At 44.2% G+C, this 19,663-nt stretch overlaps 1 protein-coding gene across 1 annotated transcript; it reads right to left on the reverse strand.

Moving 5' to 3' along the window:
• Nucleotides 1-1,820: 1,820 nt before the first annotated feature.
• LOC142216285 (putative methyltransferase DDB_G0268948) lies at nt 1,821-19,661 on the reverse strand. Its single transcript, XM_075284012.1, has 7 exons — nt 19,463-19,661; nt 13,887-14,013; nt 10,623-10,786; nt 10,329-10,542; nt 8,055-8,158; nt 5,604-5,741; nt 1,821-2,013 (listed from the first exon to the last, which is right to left on the reverse strand). Exons 2-7 carry the CDS (start codon nt 13,995-13,997, stop codon nt 1,926-1,928), a joined length of 819 nt encoding a protein of 272 aa, XP_075140113.1. The 5' UTR covers nt 13,998-14,013; nt 19,463-19,661; the 3' UTR covers nt 1,821-1,925.
• Nucleotides 19,662-19,663: the final 2 nt, after the last annotated feature.

A 19,663-nucleotide genomic window follows, 5' to 3' on the forward strand; every position in this document is an offset into this window, starting at 1 on the left:
AATCTGTGCACTTAGCTGTATGTGTAGGGCATTGAGCACTACAGTGGGTGTTTTGGAAAGGAACTGGTACCAGTATTGAGTTTTTGGGAAAGGCAATGAGTGTACAGTATTGGTAATAGAATAAATCAGACTACGACAGAATTTCATACTTTAAACCAGGGGTCCTCAAACTTTTCAAACACGGGGCCAGTTCACTGTCCCTCAAAACACTGGAGGGCCGAAATATTTCGCCTCAGGTGGCAAAAAGGCTAGGTTCACCCCTGCTCCTCAGTATGCCCCCACCCCACAGTATTATATGCTCCTCCGTACCCCCCACTGTATTATATACTCCTCAGTACCCCCCCACTGTATTGTATACTCCTCAGTACCCCCCCACACACTGTATTATATACTCCTCAGTACCCCCCACTGTATTATATACTCCTCAGTACCCCCCACCGTATTATATGCTCATCAGTACCCCCTCACCCCACTGTATTATATACTCCTCAGTACCTCCCACTGTATTATATACTCCTCAGTACCCCCCCACACACTGTATTGTATACTCCTCAGTACCCCCCCACACACTGTATTATATACTCCTCAGTACCCCCCACTGTATTATATACTCCTCAGTAACCCCCCCACTGTATTATATGCTCATCAGTACCCCCTCACCCCACTGTATTATATACTCCTCAGTACCCCCCACTGTATTATATACTCCTCAGTACCCCCACTGTATTATATACTCCTCAGTAACCCCCCCACTGTATTATATGCTCATCAGTACCCCCCCACCCCACTGTATTATATACTCATCAGTACCCCCCACTGTATTATATACTCCTCAGTACCCCCACTGTATTATATACTCCTCAGTAACCCCCCCACTGTATTATATGCTCATCAGTACCCCCCCCTGTATTATATGCTCATCAGTACCCCTCCTGTATTATATGCTCCTCAGTACCCTCCCCCCACTGTATTATATGCTCATCAGTACCCCCCCCCTGTATTATATGCTCATCAGTACCCTCCCCCCTGTATTATATGCTCATCAGTACCCTCCCCCCACAATATTATATGCTCATCAGTACCCTCCCCCCACAGTATTATATGCGCATCAGTACCCTCCCCCCACAATATTATATGCTCATCAGTACCCTCCCCCCACAGTATTATATGCTCATCAGTACCCCCCCCTGTATTATATGCTCATCAGTACCCCCCCCCCCCCCGTATTATATGCTCATTAGTACCCTCCCCCCACTATATTATATGCTGATGAGCATATAATACAGTGGGGGGAGGGTACTGATGAGCATATAATACAGTGGGGGGAGTACCCTCCCCCCTCATCAGTACCCTCCCCCCCTGTATTATATGCTCATCAGTACAATCACACCCACACTGTCATACTTACCCATGAAGAGCCGCCGCGGTGCGTCCTCCTCCTTCCAGGCTGCAGGAGCGATGACGTCATCGCGCCTGCGTCGGGGGCAGAGGTCACTCTCTGCCATCAGTGTAGGCCGCGGTCGGGCGGCCCCTGACAGCTTTCAGTTGTACGTGCAAATGCACGTACAACTGAAAGCGGCGATCCACTCTCTAACGGGGAATCAGATTCCCCGTTAGTGAGCGATCCAAGCGACAGCGCGGGCCACATTCGGTGGGCCGGATAAATGTCCTCGACAGGCTGCATGTGGCCCGCGGGCCATAGTTTGAGGACCGCTGCTTTAAACTGTACAATGTGAGAGAATTCAGGTCATATCCATAATCCATAAATTGCAAATGCAAATGAGAGGCTGCATTGGTGCTACTGTATTTGGGTGCTGAAAAACAAAGCAAAAGATCTGCATTTTTATTTCAATCATTCACTTGGTTAGGAAGTATTTTACAGACTTTTCAATTCACAGAAACTCCCCTTTACGTTGGTCTCCATTTCAATCCTTGCACGCCAGGACACAATAATATTTCATATGAAAATTTAGCACAGCAGAATCAGCTTCTTCTCTCATTATCTTTAAAAACCTGTAACAATAGAGAGTAATGGGTGTTATGGAATAGAATTTTAAAAAGGCAATATGAACTAAATTAAGAAAAAAATCGACATTATAGTCTTACTCTTACATGCTGATAGCACATGATATGATCTACATGTAAGTTGTTTTTTTTAGGAATAGCTTGTATCACTGAATTTCTTTAAAAACTGATTTGCCACATAAGATCATTTTTATACCACCTAAAGGAAACATTGTTTCTGTATTTTTAAGTTGCTTTAATATTTTCCTATTAACCCCTTCCCGCCGACAGCATTTTTTGATTTTCGTTTTTGACTCCGCTCCGTCCAAACCCCATAACTTTTTTATTTCTCCACTCTCAGAGCCACATGAGGTGTTAATGTTTGCGGGTCAATTTTTTCTTCATGATGCTACCATTATTTACAATGTACTGGGAAGTTGGAAAAAAAATTCAGAATGGGGGGGGGATTTGAAGAAAGAGTGCATTTATGCGATTTTCTTTTGGGCTTCGTTTTTACGGCGTTCATTGTGCAGCCAAAATGACATGTCACTTGTACTCTATGTTTCAGTACAATTCTGCAGATACAAAATTTATATGGTTTTATTTACATTTTAATCCCTTAACAAAAATCCAAACTGTGCCAAATATTTTTTTTATTTTTTTTTATAAAAGTTGCCATATTCTGAAACCCGTTACTTTTTTGCACTTCCGTGTACGGGGATGTATAGGGAGTCTTTTTTGCGGGGCTGGGTGTACTTTTTAGTTATACCATTTTGGAGAATTGGTATAGCCTTTGATTGTTTTTTAATCAAATTTTTATCAGAGGCAAAACAGTGAAAAAATGGCAGTTTGGCACTTTTGAGGTTTTTTTCCCACTACGGCATTTACCGTACAAGAAAAATATTTTTATAGATTTGTAGAGCGGGCGTTTTCGGACACAGGGATACCTAACATGTATGTGTTTCACAGTATTTAACTACTTTTATATATTTTAGGAGGGTGATTTGAATTTTCAATACTTTAAATTTTTTTATATATATATATTTTTTGCATTTATTAGACCCCCTAGGGGTGCTGAACCCCAGGGGGTCTGATCACTAATGCAATGCATTACAATACCAATGCATTGCAATACATTGTAAAAAATCGTCATTTATTTTGCAGGCTGCATAGAGCAGCCTTCAAAAGAAAATCACTGCAGACTGGCTGGGGAGATTTTACAAGGCTCCCGGCTGTCATGCCAACGTGACATCAGCCCTGGAGCATCACTGGCAAAATGGCGGCACCCATGCGCCGCCGGGAAAATGGCACCTCGGTCAGCTTCGACCAAGGCGCCAGAGAGGTTAATGCCTCCGATCGATGCGGGCACCAACCGGAGGCATTAGCATTGGGTGTCTACTGTGTAAAATAGTAGACACCTGGCAGCTATTCCGGGCGGCCGCCATAGTTAAACGCCTGGCGTCCACCGTACTATTACGGCAGATGTCGGGAAGGGGTTAACCACTTTCCCAGTAGGTTTACTGAAGCTTTGTTATAGGTTTAATATATTTCACTCATTAGAACTTATATATCTATACTTAGGTCAGAACTTATATATCTGTACAAATGCCTTTCAATTTGTACCTTACACATATTTCGAAATGAGTCAGAACTGCCCAAACCTCTGTGCCCCACTACCTACCCGACCACAATGTTACTGAAAAGAGTTTAATCACTGGCTAGGTCTAAGAAACAGTGTATCCCTGATCCACGCTGTTTCCATAACTCCCATGGAAACAGCATAGACCAGTTAACTAAGTAATTTCCATAACTGGTATTCACTTCTATGGGAATTACATAAACAGTCTAGCTCAGAACTACATTGCTTCTGTAAAGCCTGACCATAACTGAATGTCTTTTAAAGGGGCTCTATCATTGGGAAAAGTAATTTTTAACTAAGCACATACGTGTATAGCCTTTAGAAATACTATTCCACACTTACCTTTTGTATGTAAATTGCCGCAGTGGCTTTTGAATAAGTCTGTTTTTATTCATATGTTAATTAGCTTTTAGCTAGCACAGGAAGTTCCCAGCAGCACTCCCTCTATGCTATTATTTCCTATCTTTGTGTGCAAACAGGAATCAGGAAGTCAGCAGCAGCAGCCTGTGCTGTACACATACATAGGAAAGAATAGGCAGAGGGTGCCCGATGAGACTTCCGGGGTGCACCAAGAGGCTAATTAGCATATGAATAAAAACAGGCTCATTCAAATACCACTGAGGCGATTTACATACAAAAGGTAGGTGTGGAATAGACTTTCTAAAGGCTATGCAAGGATGTGCTAAGTTAAAAATGACTTTTCCCAATGATAGAGCCCCTTTAAGCAAAGTCACAGCCAGGTAAGCAGAGTGGCATGAAGGCTGGGGGCCAGGGGCGTAACTACCGCAATAGCAGCAGAGGCAGCTGCCACAGGGCCTGGGACATTAGGGGCCCGGTGACAGCCGCTACCGCTGCTATCATTATACTCGGGGATATTTTCGGACCCCTGGGTATAATGATTGGCGGACCGGGAGAGGTAAGAAACATAAAAAACACTGTTACTTACCTCTCCATGATCTGTGCAGACTTCGGCCTAGTCGTCTGACGTCTCATGACCCCGGCCTGCGTCGACTACTTCGGAGGCTGACAGCGTAGGAGACGGGAGATAGGTGAGTAACTGAGTTTTTTTTAATGTTTTTCTTTCCCTGGGTCTCCGATTATTATACTCTGGGGTCTGAAAAGACCCCAGAGTATAATAATTGTTTATGGGTGTCCACAGTGGGACATAATACTGTGTGAGGGCCACTATGAGGTACAATACTATGTGCAGGAGCCACTATGGGGGATAATACTGTGAGCAGGGGTCACTATGGGGGATAATACTGTGTGCAGGGGACACTATGGAGCATAATACTGTGTGCAGGGGCCACTATGGGGTACAATACTGTGTGCAGGGGCCAGTATGGGGGATAATACTCTGTGCAGGGGCCACTATGGGTGATAATACTGTGTGCAGGGGCCACTATGGGGCATAATAGAGCACGCAGGAATGCATAGGAGGGGGTCGGTCGAGGTCTTCCGCGTCGGTGTCGGTCGGGGGGGCATGTCAAAAGTTCGCCACAGGGCCCCGCCATTCCTAGTTACGCCACTGTTGGGGGCCTCATTTTAGACAAAGGTGCAGGTCCTATAAGTGGGATCTGCATTTATCAGATATTTATTGCATAATCTATAGATATGCTATAAATCAGGGGTAGGGAACGTACGGCTCTCCAGCTGTTGCAAAACTACAACTCCCAGCATGCATACTTGCTTTGCTGTTCTTGGAACTCCCATGGAAGTGAATGGAGCATGCTGGGAGTTGTAGTTTCACAGCAGCTGGAGAGCCAAAGGTTCCCTATCCCTGCTATAAATCTTTCATAGGAAAATTCCTTTAACCTAAATGATTGCTTTGTGTATACATGTACATTATAACGGGCAAATACATTATTTTGTGAAGAGAGTTTTTAAAAATTGTTCATTTTAAAATTAAGCAAAAAAATCATAATGGTAGGTTCATAATAAAGTGTCATTTATACTGTACTTTTCTTGGGTCTTTTTGAAAAATTCTTCTGCTTTTAAGGCATCCTTCTCCACAAATGCTTCGAACATGTAGCATGAACGAAAAAACCCCAATATGTCTAAAACTGACATCTGACATGTCACCGGTATATTAAGTATCCTGTAAGAAATATTTATTCATACATTACATCATCATATTTTACATTTTAGATAGTGATGTTAAGTAAGTTAACAAGAAAAGAAAACTAATGGTAGAGCACGGAAGTGCAGCACATGTACAGTCCTATGAAAAAGTTTGGGCACCCCTATTAATCTTAATCATTTTTAGTTCTAAATATTTTGGTGTTTGCAACAGCCATTTCAGTTTGATATATCTAATAACTGATGGACACAGTAATATTTCAGGATTGAAATGAGGTTTATTGTACTAACAGAAAATGTGCAATATGCATTAAACCAAAATTTGACCAGTGCAAAAGTATGGGCACCTCAACAGAAAAGTGATATTAATATTTAGTAGATCCTCCTTTTGCACAGATAACAGCCTCTAGTCGCTTCCTGTAGCTTTTAATGAGTTCCTGGATCCTGGATGAAGGTATTTTGGACCATTCCTCTTTACAAAACAATTCAAGTTCAGTTAAGATCAAGGTTGAGTACATGCCATCAGTTGTCAAAATGCAGTGGAATCCATTAAGTGATATGGCAGTGACTGTGCCACTAGCAGCTAGAACAGGTGCAAGTTAAGTTGCACAACTGCCAGATGACTGGGTGGAAATTGCTGTCTCCTAGCCACACAGTCCCCTTATGGATGCCTGATGTTGGCGTGCAAGAGGAGGAGGAAGAGGAGGGCATATAGTTGGTGATAATGTTGATAATGACAACCATGTGCTATGGCAATGTGTGGATGTGGCCTGCCTAATTACGGGAAGGAGTATGAGAACAGCATTGCTCACTTTTCCTGCCAGTGCCACTTTCAAGTGTATTTTTCCAAATAAGAGTGATGCCTTTTGATGACCATGGCTAAGTTTCGCCTTGTAGATCTTGCACATTGGCATGGATTATTCGTCTAGTAATGCCTAAAAATATTCCCACATGATAGATGAATACATGTACTTGCTGCCCTCAGCAGCTTTGGAAACAAGTCTGCTACTACCAACACCAGTGCCACCATCCTGAAAGGTTCCCGTAGGTCTTTCCCAGGCAGTCTTTTTGGATATTGGGTCTGCTCAATGGCTAGAATTACTAACATCACTGCCACCACACTCTTTACCTGATGTCACCTTGTCACCCTGACCCCATGGACACATCCTATCTGCAAGAGAATCATCATCATCATCTTCCCCAATTTTTTTAACACATCATCTTATCCATGCACACCCTCAGAATTTCCACCTCCAGATATCCTCCTAGCTCCCCTACCACAACAACTACCAGGACCCACAAACTTTCATCAAACCTTTCTCTTCTGCATGCACACAATGATGACTACTCTCATCCAGCTCATCAAAAAGAGGAGGAAGACTGCTACTGACTAGGAGAAATAGATTGTTCAGAATGTGCCACATCACTACCAGTGATCTATGTCAGTGAAGAATGTGAAGAGACATGGTTGAAAGTCCAGAAAGGCCCTGCAGTAAATTATGTGTTATGTAGTAGGAAGAACACACAGAAGCCTGACTCAAGATCACATCACTGTCGGATACCATACTGGGAATGTGATATGATCCAGCTAAATAATCAAAAGCTTCATCAACATTTTCAAGAAGTACAACAATTCTATTGGATTAGATGCTGTAAAAACCGCAGTTCCTAGCAGCCAGATGGTAGCCTCCAGTACTTCAGTATGGTCGACCATAGGGTAGATTTTTGTTTCTGATGAGCCTCTAGAAGTTGAGGTGAAACACGAACACCCAATGCAACATTATTGCAACAGACGCTGCTGTGAGGAAGGGTATTCCTGACTGACTGTCAGAAACGCCCTTCTGACGGTAAAGAGCTATGGTACCGGCACCAATAGCTCTTCGCTGGGGGCACAGAACAGGAAAGCTGAACTCAGCACACGTCTGCTTTCTAGCGGTGTATTAAATCACATGTGCCCCAGGAGGTGAAAGGTCCTGTTTAACAAATTCTAATGAAGATTTATATTTTTAATACGTCCTATTATAGGCATTGACTCTCTTATTTCTAATTCTGAATTTTAGGATTATTAACATACTATGGCCTCTTGATAATTCTGGTACAACTCAGTATAACTTGTGTACTAGAAATGAAACCTATGCCAGCATAGAGAAGGCATAGATTTGGTCGGTTTTCTGTCACAAATAAATCTGTCAGGCTGAGGTGCAACATTTTTGGTGCAAAATGATCAAGCACCAAAAAAGTTTGCCACTTTTAAACCAGAAAACTGTCATACTCAGTTTAATGACACCCCCCCATGTATATTCAAAGAAAACTTGTTCTCGCTGTCACTTACCACTCCTTGTCTTTCAGCGGTATAGCCTCGAATATCTCTTCATATTGATCAAACATGTGCTTATTGATGTTTTTATCTTCGTGTCGAAACAAAATGTCCCATACCTGACAGTCATTAAAAATATATAAAATAAATTACAATCTTTTGGTGAGTCCTTTGTGAGAAAACTGCAATGATTATGTGTTACACTGGATTAGAGGTGCAGGTTATTGTATTGTTACTGTTATCTAATTACACTAGTCAACAGTAATTTTGCATCTGGGTTGTATTACATAAATTTTTATGTATTTTGGTGTGTAGAATCCGACTCTACATTCAGAATTGTTCTATCACGTCGGGTTTTTGAGATGTGAAATATTTGATTTTATTTCTACACTAGCAGGTACCCGCGACTTCGTCTGCGGGTTGGCGGTGGCATTGATCCACTTATATGCACGTAATCGCTGCTCCAGTTTCATGTCCCCATATCTCTGCTCCAGTTTCATGTCCCCCTATCTCTGCCTCCAGTTTCATGTCCCCCTATCTCTGCTCCAGTTTCATGTCCCCCCATCTCTGCCTCGTTTCATGTCCCCCTATCTCTGCCTCCAGTTTCATGTCCCCCCATGTCTTCTTCCAGTTTCATGTCCCCCCATCCCTGCCTCCAGTTTTGTGCCCTCAGTTTCATAGACCCCTTAGATGCTGTCCCCCTTGGATGGGTAACACAAATAGTTGTACTCACCTTCCCACGCTCCCTCTACTGACGCCGGCACCCGGAGGAGTCTCCGGGGGCCAGCGTCAGGTTACTATGACAGCCGGAAGCCTTGCGCTGGCTCCCCGGCCTGTCAGTGTTTCGCTTCGATTGTAGACTATGGCAGGTAGACTGCAATGGAAGCGCCGGTTTTATGCAATGCACTGCATAATACCGGCGCCTCTATTGCAGGCTACACAGCCAAGGCTGCAATAGAAGCGAAAGACTGACAGGCCGGGGAGCCAGCGCAAGGCTTCCGGCTGTCATATCAACCTGACGCCGGCCCCGGAGACTTGTCCGGGTGGCGGCGTGGAGAGGGGACATAGCTGCGCCGACGGATGACATTTGTTCAGGGAGTTGGGGACACCCCCCCCGGGAAACCCCCCCAACCCACTGCACTGACCTGTTAAGGGGATGTGTCGGGTGCAGCAGCCTCCTCTTTAGACGTCTGCAAAGTGTGTAGGTGGTGTGGGATAGCTGTGGCGCCGGGACCATGTGGGCTGCCGCCATCTTCTTCACTGTGTCCCTGCTCAATCGGCACGCCCACATGCAGCCCCCAACGTATGGCGCTGCAGCCCTGGCTCCATAGCCCGCCCACACCCAGCCATGCACCAATAGGAGGAGCATGGACAGACCAGTGCTGGCGGAATGGCAGCTGCTACAGCCAAGCCGGAGGATTATTTGGAGGGTGACGGTGGCGATTTAGGGTGAGTGACCCACATTTAAAGTAGCCTATTACCCAGGGGTGAGCCTGCTCCTTTCGCCGCCCGAGGCTAACTGCAGAAAGCCGCCCCCCGCGCGGTTCGGGGGCGTGGCCGGGCAGATCGGGGGCGTGGCCAGGTGGATCGGGGCTTAGTCCCGTTCGCCGGCAGAGAGTAGGCCCGGAGACTGCCTGCTCTCTGCATGAGCGTGTGGGGAGAGGCTGCCGGAGCAGCGCTGCTCCAGTGGCCTCCCCAAACCACTGCTCGGTGATAAGCCAGTCCAGGACAGCTTGTCCTGGACTAGCTTAGGTTAGCAAAAATGCCGCCCTCCCTGAGGCCCAGGCATAGCGCCGCCTGAAGCGCTCGCTTCAGGTCGCCTCATGGGAGGTGCGGCGCTGCTATTACCTTTTCCTGGGCAATATGTGTGTGTAAAATTTCAACAAAATCCATTCAGCCGTTTGGCTGTGATTGAGGAACAAACACACAAACATCCAAACTCACAAACGTTCACCTTTATAATATTAATAGGATATTGGCCTAAAACGTCCTTCATCTTTCTGCTTAGTAAATCTGTAACATATGCTTTCATATATGAGCGTTATTTTGCCTTTGAATAGCAGAAATGGTTAATTTCAACAATGTGTAACTGCTGTCTTTCATAATTGCTGTGTATCTGTTAAATGTGACGTGATAGGAAAAAATCTGATTTCACCACTGAATTCAGGAGCCCATAATTAGTTAAATTCACCCATTTACAAACCAGATACAGAAAAAAAGTTCAAATTTGTTGACTAGTGTTATATATTGTATTTGTATCATGTATTAGAAATCTTAAAGTTGCCTTACCTCTGACATTGCTACATTTAGGTCATGTGACAAGTCCTTGTATTCAATATGAAAAGTCGGATGAAAAGAATGTAAAGCTAAGAATCCTTTTGTTTTCATTACTCGCACTGCTTCATTGGCAAATTTGTCAAAAGTGAACCAATGAGCAGTAAGACCCGCAGTCACCAGGTCCACAGAAGCCTCTTTCAGGGGCAACTTCTCAGCTGGGGCCACCCTATAAACCGAGAGGAGAGGTGATTTCCAGAGGAGCTAATGTCACATAATGCCATGTACAGTAGATTGAGTTGGACTCACATGTATGACACATTGTCTGCTGAATTATACTGTTTAGCCACATTTATTTGCGATTCACTAATGTCTATTCCCAGGACTTTCTTGAAGTGAGGAGCAAGGGGAATAGTGTAACGTCCAGTCCCACAGCCAATATCCACCGCCATTTCAAGAGCCTGTGTATTTGTCTAGGAGGAAGGGCAGAGAACATTTAATAAAACAGAAATTCTTGCCTTGTGCAATTTTACTTCCTTTTTTCATTTTGAAAACTTAAAGGGGTATTCTCATTTCAAGGATTATATTGAGATATACTTGGACAAAATTGTTGTTACACCTCGTTTAATGAAAGAAAAACCCACACTGGTCACACAAATAACTTGAATGTGACAAAAGTACCATCATTTCTGTCCAGGCCTGTATCATGAGTTTTATTTATTTTAAAAAAGCAATATCTGACTTCCATTTTTTAATTTTCATAGGATTTTTATTTATTATTATTGCTTTTATCGGATTCAAGTTATTTCTGTGACCATTGTGGGTTTATCTTTCATTAAATGAGGGGTACCAACAATTTTGTCCACATGTGTACCTATGTTAAGCTAAGTGATTTACCCAATACATTGTTTTATTTATCTTGCTCTAAATCTGTCACCTCAATGTATACATCTGGTTGCCTAGGTTATAGTCCTGTTCACACTAGCGCCACTGTCCGCCGTTTGGGTTTCCATCCTGATCCCCAGACAAACTGTGTAAGAGACTGCTTGTCGGCGGTCAGTTTAATCCATTCACTGCCAAAGGTCTTTGGAAATTTTGCACCTCTGATAGCCAGAGCAATTTTCACAGTTTTGAGATGGACAAATCAAATACCTATACCTATATATTTCCATAAAGTAGACACTTGCAGCATTGTCCTGTATCTCAGGACTGGATTGGTCATAACGATTTAAGATTCGTTTTAAAGATGAGAATCTTTAAAATGATACCAAGATCTTCATAATAGCACTTACAGTTATGGAGCGAATTGCTGTTAAAACCACTGTCGGGAATTGAGATCTTCAATGGGATCTCAATGCTGAATAGCGTTTTAAACAATGAATCACTCAGTAACTGTAAGTGCTATCATGCAGTTCTTGTTATAATTTTAAACATAAGATTCTCATCTTTAACATGAATCTTAAATCGTCATGATAGGCCCATCCAGTCCTGAGATATCAGCATTAGTAGTAAGGATGTACTAACTACATCCTTGGCTACAGAAGTGCCACCCTAGGAGGACATAGAGCTACATCCTTGGCAGGGAAAAGGATAAAAAACAAAATGGTTTTACCGTGGAGAGGCTGTATATAGACACTTCAAAAGAATGGGTTTTTAAACTGACTGCCGGCAAGCCATCCCCTATGCAGTTTCTCCAGGAATTAGGACGGGGACCCAAAGGGCGGACAGGGGTGCAAGTGTGAACACTCCCTTAAATAGATTGGAATGATGACTCAGCCTCTGCTCCCAGTCATATTTATTGTCTTCTCTCCCTCTCTCCATGTACTGCTTTCTGTGCAAGCAGGAGCTCTGTTCAAGAATGAACTGAAAACCTGGAAGTGGTGGAGTGAGGAAAAAGTTGGGTAGCTGAAATATTGAAATGAAACAAAAACCCTTTAAGGCCTGTGCCCCACACATTGCGGAAAAATATGTGCAGCAGACAAACGGTGATGGTTTGCAGTATGCAGTGGCGTAACTACCGTGGTAGCAGCAGTAGCAGCTGCCATAGGGCCCGGGCCATTAGGGGGCCCGGTGACAGCCGCTACCGCTGCGTTTTTTTTTTTCTAAATAGGCTGTTACGGGCCCTATTCACTTGCCGATCCTGGCTGGGCCGGGATCGGCAAGTGACACCGCGGGCCCCACAGGGGCTATCATTATACTCGGGGGTCTTTGCAGACCCCCGAGTATAATGACCGGCGGATCGGGAGAGGTAATAAACATAAAAAACTGTTACTTACCTCTCCGCGATCCTGCCAGGCCTCCGTCCTACTGTTGTCTGACGTCTCTGACGTCACATGAACCCGGCATGCTTCCCGGGTCATGTGACGTCCGACGTCATTAACGAAGGACGCGAGCGGTGGTCAGCACAGGAGGACAGCACAGCACAGGAGTCGGAGAACAGATAAGAAGAAACAGTCGGTTTTTTTTTTAATGTTTTTATTCCCCGGGTCTCCGATTATTATACTCTGGGGTCTGAAAAGACCCCAGAGTATAATAATTGTTTATGGGTGTCCACAGTGGGACATTATACTCTGTGCAGGGGCCACTATTGGGGTTAATACTGTGTGCAGGTGCCACTATTGGGGTTAATACTGTGTGCAGGGGCCACTATTGGGGTTAATACTGTGTGCAGGGGCCACTATTGGGGTTAATACTGTGTGCAGGGGCCACTATTGGGGTTAATACTGTGTGCAGGGGACACTATTGGGGTTAATACTGTGTGCAGGGGACACTATTGGGGTTAATACTGTGTGCAGGGGCCAGTAAGGGACATAATAGAGTGCGGAGGAGGGGGTCGGTCGAGGTCTTCGGCGTCAGTTGGGATGGGGGGGGGGCCCATGTCAAAAGTTCGCCACGGGGCCCCGCCATTCCTAGTTACGCCACTGGCAGTATGTGAATGGAACCTACGGAAACACTGGAGGTTTCCTATAGATATAATGGAAGCAGAAAGTCCACAGACAAAACCTCGGCAGACTTTCTGTGAAAAACGCTGATTTTTGCTGCGGCCCACTACTTGGTGCCTTACCCTAAATCTACAGAAGTAGAAAAGTTTAACTTGACATACACATTTTATTATAGTATCTTCCACCTTATTGTTCAGTCAAAATTTTGTCTACTTTATTGTATTGTTTTAATGAATGATAAAATGCTGCCTGAAGGGAGTTCACTGAATAGACTTCCATCATAGTCAACGAAGAGGGAAGAGCCGGGTGGTGTTTTGGCAATCTTGTCACTACGCCGCCAGATTTTTATGTGGGCTGAACCAGAGCCCTGGCACAATAAATCTTCCCCTAATTACGCTGTTACAAAATCATCTCAACAGAAATGAGTATGCTTTTTTTTTTTTTTTATGTATTTTACACCTCCTGGGCTGCCACATGTGTTGCTCCAGTTTCTAGATGACCTCTTTGCCCTCTTCCCCCCTGAAGCATTTTTATTTATTTATTTATTATTTAATAATTATTTATTTTTGTGTACTTAAAGGGTAAAAATGGATTCTTTTGACCAATAAAATAAATAGTATTTTATACTTACTTTCTTTTTTACGTAGGATAAAATCAATTGAACAATTTTATTGGAGGCTGGAATCATACCCTTCTGGTATTTTGATGAGAATGAAGTCTTGCTGAACAGCTGAGCTGCCATGGTATATGGCTTTCGCCTATAGATGTGAGAAATCAGTCAAATGAATAGAAAACACTAAGTATCGAAATATATTCACTCTCTCGTCCTCTGTTTTTTTCTATTTGTCTATTGTGCTTTCTCACACATACTATGGGTTGTCTATAAAGAATATTACAATAAGTTCATAAGCAGACATACATCTTGAGGCATCAAAGCTGTGTCTTCTAGTATAGCTCTACACCAAGTAGAAAACCCATTAAGGCCGGGGACATACGTGGCATAAACATCACAGAAAAAACATGGCGTTTTAAAGTTCCATCCACACATTGCGGAAAAATACATTCAGCAGACACGTTGCAGTTTTGAAAATTGCAGCAAATCAATTATACCTTCGGAAATGCTGGCAATTTCCCTATATGTATAATTGAAGCTGAAATTTTGCAGAGGAAATGTCTGCAGACTTTCAGTGATAAGCTCTATGGGAAAAACCATGATGCGTTGCATCTGCAGTTTTTCCCGCAGCGCTTTTTTTTTTTTTACTGCAGCCTGCTATATGGAGGTCTGTTATACTGTCTGTTATTACTGTTCGGTTTTCTTCTGTACATGCTTAGAAAGCAGAAACAAAAAAAAGCAAAAAACAAAACAAAAAACGGACAGTATAAAAACGGACCCTACTGGATGTTGATGTGTCCATGAAATACAGACACAATAACATCAGTTACTGTCCGTTAATGGCTGTTATAATAGGTGTCCATTTTTTTTTTTACAGACACTATCAGAGTGGACATCTAACATTAGGCTTAACCAGTTAACTTCTCAATAAAACCCTGGTAAAGGCAGTTCAGTGGTTAAAGGGTTATTCCCATCTCCCTATTCATTAGATAGGGAATCATTTATGAATCAGTGCAGTTTGACTGCTCAGACCTTTAGCAGTCCAGAGAATGGAGGAGTTTTGTCCCCTCATTCTGCAGTGTTAATAATGAATAGAGATGAGCGAGTAGTATTCGATCGAGTAGGTATTCAATCAAATACTACGGGATTCGAAATATTCGTACTCGATCGAATACTACTAGCTATTTGCAGTAAATATTAAATTCAGAACCAGTATACAGTGTATAGCATTCGGCAAATCAACGCTGGTTCTGCAGCAGGCTCGTCCTTGCTAGTCAGGAGAGCAGGCAGCTTGCTGTTACGAGGGAGCTGACTTTTTCTCATAGGAATGAATTGACCAGCATTGATTGGCCAGTGTACAGCATTCAGCCAATTAATGCTGGTTCTGCCGGAGGCTCGTCCAGGGTCGGACTGGCCCACCGGGGAATCCCCCGGTGGGCCCCGAGCCTTGACTATTAGTGCTCATTTCCCCAATGCAGAAGCATTGGTCAGGGGCCCGATCAGGATTTTCAGTGGCCGGGTCGGGCCCCTGAACCAATGCATTTGCACTGGCAAACTGAGCACTTGATAGTGGCAGGGGCCGGATCTGTAAGCTCGGGGCCCCAGGCTGCCGGCAGCACTGTAATGGTTAAAGATGGCCGGCTGCCAGCAGTTTCCCAGGGCCCGACACTTACACCGAGGGGCCTCCTGCCAGGGTGGACTGAGGACACCAGGGGCAGTAGCTGCAGTAGCTATTGCTACCTTCCTATGTAGAACTCTCTGCCCGGAATTTCCCCTCCCCCTCCCAGCAGTGAGTCATCGCTCACATCGTACTGTGAGGGGACAGAGAGAAGTCTGCTACTGCTGCTGCGACCAGATCATCACCTTTCTACTTCACAAATGTACCGTATTTTTCGGACTATAAGACGCACCCAGGTTTTAGAGGAGAAAAATAGGGAAAAAAAATTTTCAGGCAAAAAATGGTAAAATATTTAATGTATGGGAGTTGTAGTTTTGGAACAGCTGCAAGACCACATTGACAGATGACCCTGCAGCTGTACGGGGATGTATAGGGCGTTTTTTTGTGGGGCCAGGTGTACTTTTTAGTTATGCCATTTTGGGAAATGTTTATTGCTTAGATCACCTTTTATTTAATTCAGAAGCAAAACAGAGAGAAAAACCCGGCGGTTTAGCACTTTTGATTTTGACGTTCACTGTACATAAAAATATTAGTAGACCGGGCATTTTCAGACACAGGGATACCTAATGTATATGTTTCACAGTAATGTTATACTTTTATATGTATTCTAGGGAAAGGAGGTGAACTTTTATTTATTTTATTTTTTATTATATTTTTTTTAAGTTTTTTTTTTTTTTTTTTTTTTTTTACTATTTTATTATCCTCCGCCTAGGGGGCTTGAACCTGCAATCATTTGATTGCAAGTCCCATAGACGGCAATACAAGTGTATTGCCGTCTATGGGAGATTCTATACATTACTATCGCGGAGTGTCATAGACCCAGCCGCGATAGTAATATATATCTATGACAGGCATGGGAGCCTTCATTAGGCTGCCGGCTGTCATCGGAACAGGTCGGCTCCTGCGGCCTCGCCGTGCAGGAGCCGGCCTGCATCACTAAAGGTATGGGGCCGGGAGGGGACCTGCCCCGGGGCTAACTAACTGCCGGGACCTGTGGAGGAGGAGCGGATTTACAGCATGGCCGCGCTACTGCCACCGCTGGTTTTCTTCAGCGGCAGGAGCGTGGCAATCTGCAGGCCCCGGCAGCTAAGACAGTCCCCGGCATCTGCTGTAGTAGACCGGCGGATGCCGGGGAGTGTTTTAGCTGCCGGGGCCTGCAGTATTTTAACGCTACTGCCGCTGAAGAAAACCAGCGGTGGCAGTAGCGCGGCCATGCTGTAAATCCGCTCCTCCCCCCACATTCGGACTATAAGACGCTCCCTCATTTTTCTCCGAAATTTGGGGGGAAAAAAGTGCGTCTTATAGTCCGAAAAATACGGTAAGTATTTTTTTTTTTGTTCATTTTTTGGTAAAATGTAATGTTTAACATGTATATGTGTACATTTTTTTCAACCCTTAAGTCCTATCATGGTGTCTATCATACACCACTACCATACACATATCATTATGATAGACACCATGATAGTACTTAAGGGTTAAAGTATGTGTCTTGTATACTGTGTGAGGACTCTATGTTTGTATACAGGTATGTGTGTGTATATACAGGTATGTGTGTGTATATATAGTATGCTATAATAATGTGTGAGTGTATGTATATAGGTGAGTATATATAGTATTCATATATGTATATATATGGCTTATATATGAATGTATATAAATGTATATGTGCTATAATAATGTATATGAGTGAGTGTATGGCTATATATAGTATTCATATAAGTATATATTTGACTTATATATGGTATACTAGCATGTGCCCGCGACTTAGTCTGCGGGTTGGTTGCGGCGCTGAGCCGCTTATATGTAGCGAACTCATGGTGGCTATGATCCACCGCACTCCTTACGCCATCGGGCCCCCTCCCTATTTACGGCTTGCCCCCCGCCCTACCCATTCCCCGCGCACCAGGGCTCTTTTCCCCTGCACCCGGTCCCTTCCCCCGTACATGCGCTACTGCGTCCATGCGCCTTTCCCCGCCCTTACGTCTGCCTGTGCCCGTGCCCCATCTTCCCTTGCGGTGCGACCGCAGCCGCCCCTCCCGCTCACAGGTTCTTCCCCTCCCCCCGTGCTCTGGTTCCTCCCCCCAAACATCCAAACCCACAAACTTTCACATTTATAATATTATTAGGGTAAATGTATATATGCTATTATACATATATAAGTATATATGAATGTATATGTATGGGTGCGTTCACATGATGTAAAATGGAGAGTGATCTGGCATGTATACGGCGTGTCAGATTTTGCGAGCTCAAAAAGATCCCATTGATTTCAATGGGATTTACGAGCGTAGACGAGCGTTTTGCGCCCGTAATTTTGGGATCTTTTTGAGCGCACAAACTGCTGACACGCGTAGACGTGCCAGATGACTCTCCACTTTACATTGTGTCAACGCACCCTATGAGTATGTAATGTCCCGGTACTGCTAGTCCAATTCCCTCTAATAATCCTTGCAGACTGAGATAGCATGGACATTTTCATATAAGGTAAAGCGATGCCTTCCCCTGCATTCCTTCATTTCTATTTTTCCAGGGCATGCGCCATCTTGTGGATGTTTTTGTGAACTACACCTGCCTATACTTTGCCATTGTAATTTGAGTTGTCACTGTGAAGGTGTGTCCATTATAATCAGGTGACCTTCAGGACCATTCAAGCTCCCTTGATTTGGCCTGGAGGAGGAGTTACAGCCCCTCGAGGGGGGTGGGGAACCTTCTGTCGGCCCTATTGTGTAGAAACAGCTGAGAGACAGAGCACATGGAGCATGGATAATGGCTTCCGACTATCAGGGTACACCAAGCAGAGATGTCTTCTTCCCTGTCCTCAAGGCCCTTCTCAGAGAGTGTTTTCCTCTGAAGCTCTAATCTTACAAGCGCTGAAGTTGATGGACCTGCCTATCCATACATCTGGGACCCCCCACGTATATCTCTATCCAAGTAAGTCTTTGGGACAACTCTATATTTAAAGAAGCCCATAGCTAGTCTGGCAGAAATCAAGAATCTCCCGCTGCTAAGAAAAATTGTATTTACTCTTCTACATACGTGTACCCAGTTGTCGAGGATTAACCCCTTGGATACAGGCCATCTTTACAAGTATATACAAGTTAACTACCCAGCAACTATTAATTAAACTATCCCAAGCATTCCTGCTCCAAGCTCTATCACCTGCTTAATTGGACACGGCCTAAAAAGATTGCTGTATTGTATGTGAAGAAGTCCTCCATATGTACATTTGTATTACTTTGTCCTGCTAGTAAAAAGAGCAACGATTACCCCCGAAGCCTGGTTGTCTGTTGTCACTGTCAGGTATCAGAGCAGGGGTGGGTAGTCGGGGACATCAAAAAGGAGATTTTGTGCACAGTTGGGACCCAGGGACCCCCCTGCAAGCCGGCCACATCTGATATATACCATGATACCAGCCCTGGCCCTCCTGAGTGTTGCAAGTGTCTGTGCCTGCTGCAGAACCAGTGTTGATTAGCCGCAGGCTCATCTTTGCTAGTTGGGAGAGCTGGCAGCTTGCGGTTACAAGGGGGCTTACTTTTTATCAGCGCAACTGCAAGCGCTGTGTAGTTAAATCACACAGACCCCATAGACAGATGCGTCACCCTCGTGATTGTCACATACATGTCGTGCTATCGGGGTGTCATCACCTCTAGCAACGTTGTTTATGTGATCCCTGATCCTAATACATGCCATGTTTCTAATACATGGAATAATAATTGATGAAACCCGGTCTAACTCACACATGAGGTGTAGTCATTCATTGTCCCTGTGTGTGAGTTTGATTGATGGATGTAATTATTCTGTCATGATCTTGGGTGTACCTGTATTTCTTCTTTTTTTTTTTTGGGGGGGGGGGATATTCCCTGGTGTCCAGTAAAAGAGCTATGGTATCAGACTTTGCATCTGGTCTCCATATTACCTGTATAGGCATTTTCAATAATTTCTTGCACTTGTAGTGCGGCCGGAGGGTGAAGAGTATCGTCACGCCTATTGTGAGTGGTTCTCCTGCGGCTGTCAGTGGTTGCCGATGCCATTTACTTCTATTGCGCAGAGCGGCATGGAGAGGAGAGGTGGGGCAGGGTCGAAAAAGGATATCGGCATGCCCCTGCTTCCTGTTTGG

This window comes from Leptodactylus fuscus, chromosome 8 (genome assembly GCF_031893055.1).
Source record: "Leptodactylus fuscus isolate aLepFus1 chromosome 8, aLepFus1.hap2, whole genome shotgun sequence".
NCBI classification, from domain to species: domain Eukaryota; kingdom Metazoa; phylum Chordata; class Amphibia; order Anura; family Leptodactylidae; genus Leptodactylus; species Leptodactylus fuscus.